The sequence below is a fragment of the Syzygium oleosum genome, unplaced genomic scaffold, assembly GCF_021117445.2.
Source record: "Syzygium oleosum isolate NSW1041296 unplaced genomic scaffold, Sole_v2.1 Sole_v2.09, whole genome shotgun sequence".
In the NCBI taxonomy this organism is placed as follows: Eukaryota; Viridiplantae; Streptophyta; class Magnoliopsida; order Myrtales; family Myrtaceae; genus Syzygium; species Syzygium oleosum.
Genome location: NW_026607493.1, coordinates 3010128 through 3022343, shown reverse-complemented (window position 1 = coordinate 3022343; position 12216 = coordinate 3010128). Strand labels below are relative to the sequence as shown.

At 43.5% G+C, this 12216-nt stretch overlaps 1 protein-coding gene across 2 annotated transcripts; it reads right to left on the bottom strand.

Annotated features, from left to right (window-relative positions):
* Positions 1-4415: 4415 nt before the first annotated feature.
* On the bottom strand, positions 4416-9955 carry LOC115673674 (probable pectate lyase 8). 2 transcript variants are annotated; one of them, XM_030595907.2, is made up of 7 exons: positions 9739-9955; positions 9374-9430; positions 8296-8361; positions 5491-6133; positions 5284-5387; positions 5046-5184; positions 4416-4946 (listed from the first exon to the last, which is right to left on the bottom strand). In XM_030595907.2, the coding sequence occupies exons 1-7, from the start codon at positions 9840-9842 to the stop codon at positions 4725-4727; spliced, it is 1335 nt and encodes a 444-aa protein (XP_030451767.2). In that variant the 5' UTR covers positions 9843-9955; the 3' UTR covers positions 4416-4724. The 2 variants fall into 2 exon arrangements, with proteins under 2 accessions (XP_030451767.2, XP_056170197.1); XM_056314222.1 differs by lacking the exon at positions 9374-9430.
* Between the last annotated feature and the right edge of the window lie 2261 nt (positions 9956-12216).

The window sequence follows — 12216 nt, the reverse complement described above, 5'->3', positions numbered from 1 at the left end:
ATTAATGGGGAACTTCCTCAACCCCAATTGACGGATCCAACATTTAGAAAATGGAAAATCGATGATTCAACAGTGAAGGGATGGTTGATTAATTCCATGGATCCGGTCTTGATAGGTAATTTTATTCGTTTCCCAACTGCAAAGATGGAGTCGGATTCTATTGCTACAACCTTTTTTGATGGAACGGATACTTCTCAAGTTATGATTTGAAGAGACTTGTGACTAGAATGAAACAAGCTGGAGGACCTATTGAAACTTACTACAATGGTCTTCAAGGCTTGTGGAGGGATATTGATTTCCGTCGTCCAAACCCAATGATCTGTCATGTTGATATAGAGAGGTACAATTCAACTATACAGGAGGACAGAGTTTATCTTTTCCTTGATGGGTTGGACAATCGTCTGGATAATGTATGGGCTGATGTGCTCCAGATGCAACCATTCCCCACGATTGAACAAGCCTACGCTCGGGTTCGTAGGGAAGATGTCTGCCAAGCAGTGATGATGTCAGGCACCGATTCAATACATGCTGCTGCCACGTCCAAAGGAGTCAAGACGGAACCTCAACGGATGCCAATGCTTCAGGTGACTAGAACTACTTTTTCTGCAAGAGGTGGAAAGAAGAATATTCCCTCAAGGGTTAGATCACAGTCGAGTAGTGGTTGTACACATTATGGAAATTCGAAACATACCCATGAAATAGGCTTTAAGCTACATGGGTACCCAGATTGGTGGAAGGAACTCAAGGCACAGAAACAAGCTGAAGCCGAAGAGAGTAGCGGAAAAGAGAAAGCTTCCTTGGCAAACGCAGAACCTCACTTATGTTTGGTTTCCCAAGTAAAATCTCCCAGTGATTCAACTACTCTCGATAATGAAGGTAATCATGGTTTTGCATTACTTAGCTCTAATCAAGATGAATGTAGTGGCTGGATTATTTATTTAGGGGTAACTGATCACATGACCTTCAATCCGAACGACTTTGTCAAAGTTTCACAACCAAGACGACGTAGTGTTGCTAATGCAAATGGACGAACTTATCCTGTGACAGGAGTCGGGACCGTTGCTCTTTCAACCTCACTCTCTATATCTAATACTTTGCTAGTTCCATCCTTATCAAATAAATTGATGTTTGTAGGCCAAGCTACCGAGGAGCTTAATTGTGTTACCCTAATTTTTGCCTCTTTTAGGATATTCTCACAAAGGAGATCATTGGGCGTGGTAGTAAGAGAGGGGGGTTGTACTACATAGATGATTTCAATCTTGGTCATGTGAACCATATTCGACACTCATCTAGTAGCAAGGAAAGACAGATTTGGCTATGGCATCATCACTTGGGACACCCGTCATTTAGTTATATGAAGCATTTATTTCCTGAATTATTTTCTGGTATATCAGATTCAGTTTTTCAATGTGAGACTTGCATTTTGGCTAAAAGTCATAGTGTTCCTTTTCCGATATGCTTAAATAAAAGTGAAGTTCCTTTTGCGTTGATCTATTCAGATGTTTGGGGGCCTTCCCCAAGTACTGTTGTCTCCGGAATTCGTTGAGACTTCATGTACACATACACCATAGCAAAATGGGGTAGCTGAACGGAAGAATAGACATATTTTGGAAACTACTTGTGCGCTATTGATTGGTAGTCATGTGCCGAGTAAATACTGGGATAGTGCTATGGTCATAGCAGTTTACTTTTTGAATCGGATGCCTTCAAAAGTGTTGAATTTTCAAACTCCATTACAGGCTTTTTCACGATATGTTTCTCTACCCTCGATTTTGGTAATTCCCCCTCAAATATTTGGACGTGTTGCCTTTGTACATCTCCATAAAAATCAACATACTAAGCTTGATCCCTACGCAGTTCGTTGTATTTTTCTGGGGTATGGAACACACCAAAAGGGGTATCGATGTTACAATCCTGCTACCAAACGTACGTATGTTACCATGGATGTGATGTTCATAGAATCAGACAGTTTTTATCCAGCACCCAATTCTTCCTTTCAGGGGGAGAAGCAAGTTGAAAGGCAAAATTGGTGGGATTGTGAGAGCAACATCTTAGTGCAAACTGATGGTGGGAATGGTGGTGGAGATACCACAATGGGGGCTGAGCAGGGGCAAGCCGTACAGCTTGAGCAGGCTGGGCAGGAAGTGACGAAAGCTGAAACAGGAACAAGAATAGGCTCAGGCATAATCGTGCAAGAACAGGAAGCTAATTAAACCAGGTGCTGAATCCCCTCTCTCTCCAGTACACAACCCATCTCCTGAGAATATCCTCAAGGCAAGTTCTCCTATCACACCCTCTTCTCTTGATGATTCAAATGTCTCTGTTGGATATAAATTACATTTCAGACATAATCGTGGGAAGCCCCCGAACCGGTACTCACCAGATGTGGAGGAAAGAAAATCCATATATCCCATTGCAAACTATGTATCAACGCGGAGATTATCTGGACGTCTTAGGACATTTATACACAATGTGTCTTCAATCCATGTTCCTAGTGGGGTACAAGAGACCTTAGAAGAACCAAAGCGAACCCAGGCGATGAAAGAGGAAATGGAGGCACGACAGAAAAATGAAACCTGGAAGCTTGTGGCATTGCCTGAAGAAAAAGGCGGTTGGATGTAAATGGGTTTTCTCCATTAAACATAGGGCGGATGGGTCGATTGAGAGATATAAGGCAAGGCTTGGGGCAAAAGGGTATACACAGACGTATGGCATAGATTACCAAGAGACTTTCTCTCCGGTTGCAAAACTGAATACCATTCGAGTTTTGTTATCTCTTGCTGTGAATTTAGAATGGCCGTTGCACCAATTTGATGTCAAAAATGCCTTCCTCCACGGCGATCTTGAAGAAGAAATTTATTTGGATGTTCCTCCTAGATACGAAGTTCCCTCACAACCAAGTGTTGTATGTAAATTGCAACGCTCACAGTGTGGATTAAAACAGTCACCCCGTGCTTGGTTCGGTAGATTTAACCTAGCTATGAAGAATTATGGTTACACTCAAAGTGACACAGACCATACATTGTTTCTGAAACGACATTAAACAAATGTAACAGCTTTAATAATTTATGTGGATGACATGATTATAACAGGGGATGACATAGACGAGATCTCCAAACTCTAAGAAAGATTATCCGCTGAATTTGAGATGAAAAATCTTGAGGGACTCAAATATTTTTTGGGTATTGAAGTGGCCAGATCGAAAGAAGGTATATTTCTTTCTCAAAGGAAATATGCATTAGATTTACTATCAGAAGTGGGAATGCCAGATTGTAAGCCGGCGGATGCACCTATTGTTCAGAATCACAAGCTTGGAGAGTACCCAGATCAAGCACCAACTCATAAGGAGAGATATCAAAGGTTGGTGGGTAAATTAATTTATTTATCTCATACTTGTCCAGATATTGCATATGCGGTGAGCATAGTTAGTCAGTTTATGCATTCACCTAGAAAAGATCATATTGATGCTGTGGTTCGGATTCTTCGTTACCTAAAGTCTGCTCTTGGAAAAGGACTTTTGTTCTCAAAGCATAATCATCTTAATATTGATGGTTATACAGATGCAGATTGGACTGGGAGTATTACTGACAGGAAATCAACTTCAGGCGACTTTATTTTTATAGGAGGGAATCTAGTTACATGGAGGAGCAAGAAATAGAAAGTAGTAGCTTTATCGAGTGTTGAAGCCAAGAGGAATAGCTAATGGGCTCTATGAGCTCCTTTGGATTAAACGATTGATGACGGAAATTAGCTTTGTTCCTAAGTCCAAAATGAATCTGTTCTGCGATAATAAAGCAGCTATTGACATTTCTCACAATCCAAGTTAGCATGATCGTACTAAGCACATTGAGGTAGATCGACACTTCATCAAATAGAATCTTGATGGCAAGATAGTTCGGTTCCTGCATGTCAAATCCGAAGACCAACTGGCTGACATACTTGCAAAGGCTATCTCCGGTAGGATCTTCCACAACTCACTTGACAAGTTGGGCATCAAAGACATTTATGCACCAACTTGAGGGGGAGTATTGGTGTGAGTTGTAGGATAAACTGAATAGGAAGGTTGTAATTTAAGGAGTTCAATATTTTATTCCATTTATTTACTGAATTGTAGAAAGTCCAATATTGTGTATAGCTTAGAATAGGCTGTCTTTGTGTATATATACATCGTATATCTGACATTATATAAAATGAAAAAATCAGAGAGGAAAACTGATTGACTTCCTCAGGAAAATATTCTTTGTTCAACATGCAAAAGGTTTAGGACTTTGTTAACATTTTTCCCCTTCATATTCTGATGATAGTTTTAGTTTCCTTCACTCCAATAGAAGATTAATAAACCGAAACCTTCAGCTTCATCCTGCTCGGCACTAGTCGGATTTTGGCAATTCCACTTTGAATAAATGGAGGGTAAGTTGGGGAAGTGAACAACCCATCGGCACCCAAACTCAGGCCGAGGTCGATCAATGACATTGAAACGAGTGTACAAATCTTTTTATACATTTGGCACACTGCGATGAAAATGTACGCTTCTCCCGAATAATCATCGGACTATGCGCGAATAAAGAAGGAAAGTAATTTAACGTGGTCAGATGTAATATCGACTGCCGTGGCCATAATATAAAGGCGGAGAGAAAAAGAAAAAGAAAAAGAACTGAGCCACTTCTTCAGTCCTCTATATTTCTTCTGTTTCTGTCTCTCTATCAACTTGGGGTGATCTGGAACTAGCACGCACGGCCCCAGCGGCAAACAAGCACTCCGGCATTGGACGTCAGCGTACCGACTGAGGAAGAAGATTTAGCCCCTAAGCTCGAAGCCCGGGCATAGCTGACTCCAGCTCCGGCTCCTGAGGGTGTGAAGAATGCTCCATTCAACATGAGATCTCCTGATGATCTCCAGTTCCAGCTCTTCCACACGCTTGTCGATGTGTCGACTCTCTTTGTCACCTGATAAAGTATATTTTTAGTAATTCATAACCTGCTCTTCGGAGAACAATGACTTCCTTTGAAAGCATTAATTGTGCAATTTGTCTCTAATTTTGTTACCTCTTTGGCGAAGGGGTTTAAGGGAGCGAGGTACCGATTTCCCTGGCTGTTGATAGTGGGCTCGGCGCTCCCACCAATCGCATACATCTCCCAGTGTGTATAGTCATTGTTCACCACATGGAAGTACCCATGTCTACATCTGAAAAATTGTGCAGATCATATCAAGTTAGCAATCAATCACAGATGACATGATTCACGGACACAGGTCAATAAAAAGATTCATCGAAAGAGTCAGTGCCTGGGCATTCTTTGGATGAGCCCTTCTCCAAAATGATTGTAGGCAATGGTAACTTGCATGCTCTTATCTCTTACATACGAATCACTATGACCCAGCAGCATCACCTGTTTTCATAAGTAGCAAATTGCTTCAGCAATCTCCCATTTGATGATAACTATTTTGTCCTCATTTAATGCAACCAAGGGAGGATTTAGTTTGTGGATTCACCTCATTGTGATGCGTGAAATAGTTGTTGGAGATTGTAATAGCAGTCGAGCCCATAATAGCATCGATGAGGCCGTCAGCGCAATTGCTGAGAGAATTGTGGTCAATCCAAATGTGGCTCGCACCAAAAATGGAAATGCCGTCCCCATCAGCCATCGTTCTCCACCCGTAATGTGAAGGCGAGCTTCGAACCAAGGCGTTGCCAGTGGACTTGCAGTCATGAATATGAACACCGTGGATGATGACATTAGTAATGAATTGAATCGTAATGCAGGCCCCATTAGCAATGTGCACGTTGGCCCCGCGTCCATCAATTGTCTTAAAGCTGTTCATGATGAGTTCTTGCTTCAGGGTGATCACCATGTCTCTCTTGAACACTATCCACAGGGGCCTGTCCTGGATGACGGCATGGCGGAGTGTGCCGGGCCGTGGGTTGACTGGGTCGTCATCACCTGGGTCGCTCACTACGTAGTACTTGCCGTCACGACCGCCGACAGCATTGCGCCCAAAGCCGATGGCACAGTCAGCCAGACGTTTCCGACGTAGGTACCACCTCGGATCGCACCGCCAACAATCATCAATCGAGTTCCCAGTCCCACAAGAGAAGAATCCAAGGTTCCTTCTCGCCGTGCTGTTCTGGATGCTCCTGAGAAATGTTAGGGAAAGATCAATAACACTGTGTGCTCAATGTTCTAGCTTCGCGTACTCTCCCTGAAATTCGGTCAAATAGTACATATGTTCAGTGTGATTCTTTCATCAACCCGGGCACTACTAATGTAGAACTCTGCCCATTCCCAAGAATGGTTGACATTTATGTTCCATCCAGGGGGCCACGTCAATTTGACATTAGAACTTCATGTCTTGTACCTTTTTTGTACTATTCTTTTACTCTAACCACATCAAAGTTAGAGATTGAGCGTGTGATCTGATGACTCGACTCAAGCTTATTAAATTTCACCGACGGATTTGTCCAAAAAAAAAAATCACCGACGGGGGAGTGAATGAGGGCTTTCCTACGTTTGCGGGAGTGGATGATGGGAGTTAAATGCGGGGGATGGGCAATACGGACAGATAAGGTTCGTGTTACGGAAAAGTCAAAGCGGTGAATCCATGAATTCCTTGGCAAATCAATAAATGCCACGGTTTGTGACTCCCAGGGCGTGTCGGTGGATCTGGCATTTAAATAAAAAGGCCTGCTCGTGTGTTCATAGTGGGACTCAGGCGAGATTGTGTTAGTAGGTCCGCTCCTGCAATCACCCCCGAGAAAATTTTCTTCGCAAAATGTTGTTAATATTTTCTCCCAAGGGAGATGTATGATCTGTCTTTTTGGATGTTTTGTGCCACTTGGCTACTGGGTGAGGGCACGGTTTTATGTTAGCTCTGTCCCACCATACTAGGATGGAGCCATGGAAAAGGATATGTAGGATAGATTTCTGATTCTGGGCAGTGGCAGAGCCTTAGTTGTCGTGGATCTAATGTCTTGCTAGATACCAAACAATTATCAACGATGCTGAGTCTGGAGGATTTGAGAATTACCCACTGAGATATGTTAAAAGGGTACCCTTAGCCTTAGGGCATCTCTATTCGGATACAATAAGGCTAGATTTGAAGTACGGTGAAGTTACTATGGATCGCTGAAGTCCAGGATGTACAAGTTCCAGCGAGAAAGCTTATGGTTAGAAAAGGAGATATGGCGCAAAATATTGGGTGTGGGAATTTAAAGGTGGTCAATCGTAGTGCTTGATTTGGATAAACTGTTGAAAAAGACGCTTAATCACTTATAAATAAATGCGTGATCAGCGGATCTTACGACATGGGCATGTGGATAAGCAAAGCTGGCCAACAAAGATTGGCAGAGAACATGGGGGAGTTTTGGTTCCTCTCTGATTCTTGGGACAAGCGTGATAGGTTATCTTTGGGGACACTATTCTAATATATCGTTTTATACTAGTATTGTCGGTTAAAGAATCCAGGAATTTTACGGGGATAGAGAAAAGTCGGTAACTATAGTAATAAATAATAACAAAGTAGTGGCTCGACTAGTCGAGACAGTGGTCTTGAGACTTTTAGATCAACTTGTTTTAGATTTTTTTTTTCATAGATGATCAGATCCATATATATTTCAAATTATTAGGGAGGACGACAAACTACAATCTTATATTTTTTAATGTGCACTCGGCACACCGAAATCAATCTTTGATGACCATAGATCTCACATAAGATTTAATGAGGACTCGAGTACACTAACCGTTGCTCAATAAGAACCTTTATTTCTCATCTCGGAGTGGTCATAATCGAACTCCTTGTTCCTTTTCAAGCAAAGAGTAGTCGGTGACGATAGAGCCGAAACCTTGGTAGTCACGTTGACAACAATATCCTAGTATTTTTACAACCATACGGAAAGGACCAATCTCCAAACAAATTGCGAAATAGGCAAAAGTATTAGTGTTGATCTCTAGCTTGGGTGGATTGGGATTCACTGTCTTACTTTTCTACTTAAATGCAGAGAAGGTGACGGCCGGATCGAACCTATTACAAAGGAAAGGGTGGCCCCAATTTTCTACTCAGTCTCGAGCAGGAATTAAAGAAACCAACAACGTTTGACAGGATCCTGAGGTGGAGAGAGAGAGCTGAAATGGTGCAGAGAAGCCTTTATTGGTTTTGTCTCTGTTCTCTGGTCGGGTCATGTGATCATTATTCTCCCATGCCAATCTCGATTATCATAAAGGGGAAAAAGCAGGACTCTTTTTTTAAATTAAATGCAATCACATGATGAGCGAAGGGAGGGGGAGAGAGGGAGAGACTCACATATCAACCATTGAAGCTACTTCCTCCGGGTTATCGACTGCATGCTCATTCCGTTCGTCGCCGAACCTGGAATGCGCGACGGAAATGTCAAGGACCAGCAGGTGGTAACATCAAGAAAGAAATTAATTTCAAGAAACCAATGGACTAATGGCATGCTGTGCTCCTGATCTGATCTATACCCAACTTAACCACACCATGCCACAACAGGTTCAAGGTTTTGTCGTCATTTTCACCTAAGTGCCTGTATATCTTCAGGCTTGAAACGACATGGGTGAATGTAAGATGCTTCAGCAAGATCAGCAAAACACACTAGCAGAGGAAAAATCTATGGAGTGATGCTGCACTTATTAAGTCAATAAACTTGGTCCGTTCGATGTTGCAACGTATTTGGGCTGAGGATTTGGGAAAACACGCTGCTCACTCCACGGCATGTTCTAACTCCACAAGATCAACAAAAGCAGAGAGAGATCTCATTTCGAGTCTTGCACCGTGAATGGTGCAGAGGATAGCGAAACGCGAAGCACGAGAGGGTGGGGGGAACAGAGAGGGGCATTTTGGTCCCCGGAAAACTCCTGCTCGCATGTCAAAGGTCACGGTCAACAAAAGTGGTGTAGATCTGAACAGCGAACCTTTTCTCGAGGGTCGGGATAATCATAACTGAATTAACGATCCAGAATCACTAAACTAATTTAAACTCATCCCAAAGGAAAAACTCATGAGCATCCTGCATCCCAATTATCAGACTAGTTTTACAGAGTAAATTCACTGAAACTAATTGATTTATTCGACGTACGATCGGAGTTACTCGCAATAAAAGTTGCCGTCAATTTTGTAAAAATCATATTGACCGATGCCGCTTGTTGAACATAGTTATTGAGAAGAGATTCCATCGAATGCATGTAATGTAATATGAATATAACGAGAAAATAATATTTTTTTCGTTTAGCTGTTTAATAAGTGACTAAATTATTTAAATAATGGCGGAAAAATTTATTATTCGTGTTATCCAGGTGGACGGTGTAGATCCAGCAGATAGAAGTCACTGTTTGAATGAGCCGAGGGTAGTTACTGCACTGACCTGCTCGCCATTGATGAGTTCTTCAGGCCCTGCAGCTTCTCGGTCTTCTCGTCGAGCCTGCAAGAGTACACATGCAGAAACCAGCCTGAGCACCGAACGTCGCACATCATGCAAACGGAAGCGCACTTTGTATCGCATGCACCGATCGCTTATTCATGTAAAGCTCCATTAACGTGCGCTAAATCGAGAGCTTTAGCTATCAAATCAGAGAGAAACGATGCGCGCTGATCACGAACGCATCAAGAGCGCAGAGAACGGCGAGTTCTCCGGCGAAATCACAATGCCAGTTGATTTCAAGACGGTTCACTCCCAAAACAGAGCTAGAGCCACAACACGAGACGCTAATCGACTCCCGAGGGGCTTACTTCGATCTCGAGCGCTCCTTGCCGCTCGCTCCGCCGTCCGCGCACACAAGCAGCACCAGGAACACCGCGAAGCTGGCGGACAGCCATCTCGGAGACGCCGGCATTGCCGATTTTTCGCGATCTCGATCTCGCTAGCTCCTGGAACCAGAAGTTCGCGCGAATCGCGGCGCGCTCTGTTCCGAAGGGGGGAAGAGAGAAAGAATGAGAGCGAGAGAATGGAAAAATGGAGTCAAAGAAGAAGCTCTGATGGAGTCGTCTCTTTATAGCGAGATTGGGCAGAGGGAAAAAAAAAAGAAAAGGAAAAAACTGAAACTGCTAAAGCAGGGAGGGGACTAACCATGGTTAAAAGAGTTAACCCTGAGCCACCGCTCCGGTTTAATTTAACCACCCCATTTTTATTTATTTATTTTATTTTACATCCCGGCTTTAACCGCCACTAACGGCCGCTCCCTCTCCCCCTCCCTCCCTCACACCGAACCACGTGTTTCTCTCTCTCTCTCTCTACGATAAAGTCCGGGGCCTCTCCTCTGTTTCTCTCTCTAGAGAGAGATGGCTTTTTAACTCCTTCCACGTGGTGAGTCGGTCGCTCATGTGCCGAATGCTGTCCGGTCAGGGCTCGTGGGGCAGAGAGAGAGAGAGAGAGGGGGGTGTCGGGACCACGAGTCCACGTCAGCACGTGACCCCGGATTGGGTTCTTAATCACGCGTTAATCGAAGTGATTAGGCTAAATTAATACAATTAAAATTAATCGGGTTCTAATCACGCGTTAATCGAGTGATAGGCTAGAGTTGATTTGCTGATCGGGGCTTGGTGCTTGATCGCTCGAACGCATCTTCGGCTTTATAACACCGCGACACGACGAGAGGATCGTGTTCGATAATTTGTATAGATTGAGTTGATGTTTACAATGAGCAAGATTGCCGTCGGAGTAGTTTAAAAATAAGCATGTCCTTGCAAACATACGAACCACGGAATCTTTTGGAAATTGAGAACAAGAGAGAGCTTTGGTCGAACTTAGGGTGTGCATGACAATCATTTTGTGCCCGGGAACTATTTCTACTCGAAAATGATTCTTTTTTATTTTGTGCCCAGAAACAATTTCTGAACATTTGAAGGCGTTTGGTAACTGTCCAAAATTTCTATTCCTGGAATAGAAAAGAACAGAAATACGTTTGGTAACTACACAAAATTTCTTTTTATTAATAATATTTTAAATTGTTTAATATTTTTTTTCTTTTTTTTTTCTTTCTACCCTTCCCTTCTTTGGCCATGGCCGGTTGCCAGCGCCGGTGACCGGCCACAGGCCAGGGCGTCGCGGCCCTGGCCGCCTACCTCACCGCCAGCCTCGCCCAAATTAGGCGAGGCCGAGCCTCACCGTCGATCGCGACGGCAAGGTCGGCTTCGCCGTGGGTCGCGACGGCGAGGCCGACCTCACCGTGGGTCGCGACGGCGAGGCTCAGCCTCGCCCGATCTGGGCGAGGCCGACCTCGCCATGATCGCTCGCTGCCTCGCCCAGGCGGCGAGGGTCCAGCCCTCACCCTCGCCGGCGAGGGCCGTGACGCCCTCATCGGCCCTGGGCTATGGCCGGTTGCGCGGCCACGGCCATGCGACGGCCACACCGTGGAAGAACAACACAAAGAAGAAAAGAAAAAAAGAAAAAAGAAGAAAAAAACTTATTCTCAAATTTAGCGAAAACAAGAAGCAACTTTTTTTACTTCTTGTTTCTCTTCCAAAATCAGCTTTTGGCACAAATTTTTGCAAAAATGTGCCCGGAAACAAAAAGTTTACCAAACGCATTTCTGTTCCCAAACTATTTCTGGGAACAAAAGAACAAAAATTTTCACTGTTTGGCACGTTACCAAACGGACCCTTAAGAGTACCATAAAACATCATAAAGCATCTAGAAAACTTAGGGACAATATGAAGTTAGGTGATCACGAGGAACTCGATCATCGCCTTATCAATAGAGCTCGCATGGATTCTTACCGGATCGGACGGTGTTCAAATATTTTGCACATCCAATATCAGACATATGTATGCTTTGGATAAAGATTATCGGCCTAAACGCCTGTCCTTAATAAGTTAAGTTTTAGATGGTGGTTGGATTAATCGGGTAGATCGCTATAGCTATCAATTTTGTTTAACTGTGCGAATGCAGTGCCGTGATCATTTACAAGGTAAATCTGCATATGCTTTTATAGTGATGGATTAATCGGGTAGATCGCTATAGCTATCAAACGTCACTTCCTTGCTTCCCTTAATCAATACTTTTCCTTGATTTGTTCCAATAAAACATGACCTCTTCTTGGTCTTTTGTCCCTTACCCCCCTCTTTTCATGCCCTTTTATCAGACTCTTGCCTCGTCTAAAATCGAATCGCGCAATTAATAGCTCAAAGGGCATTACTTGACATGCACGCCATTTGGCAAGTCAAGAGTAAAGACCGCGCAATGTCCCTAGGTTTGTGCATGCCTCCTCA

What these genes read in the sequence shown, in the direction of transcription:
- LOC115673674 (XM_030595907.2), bottom strand. Translation starts at nt 9,842, where the DNA reads ATGCCGGCGTCTCCGAGATGGCTGTCCGCCAGCTTCGCGGTGTTCCTG. An exon ending in GTAGCTTCAATGGTTGATAT is followed by an intron (nt 6,134 to 8,295) that starts GTGAGTCTCTCC and finishes AACATTTCTCAG; the next exon opens with GAGCATCCAGAACAGCACGG. An exon ending in CTCATCCAAAGAATGCCCAG is followed by an intron (nt 5,185 to 5,283) that starts GCACTGACTCTT and finishes ACAATTTTTCAG; the next exon opens with ATGTAGACATGGGTACTTCC.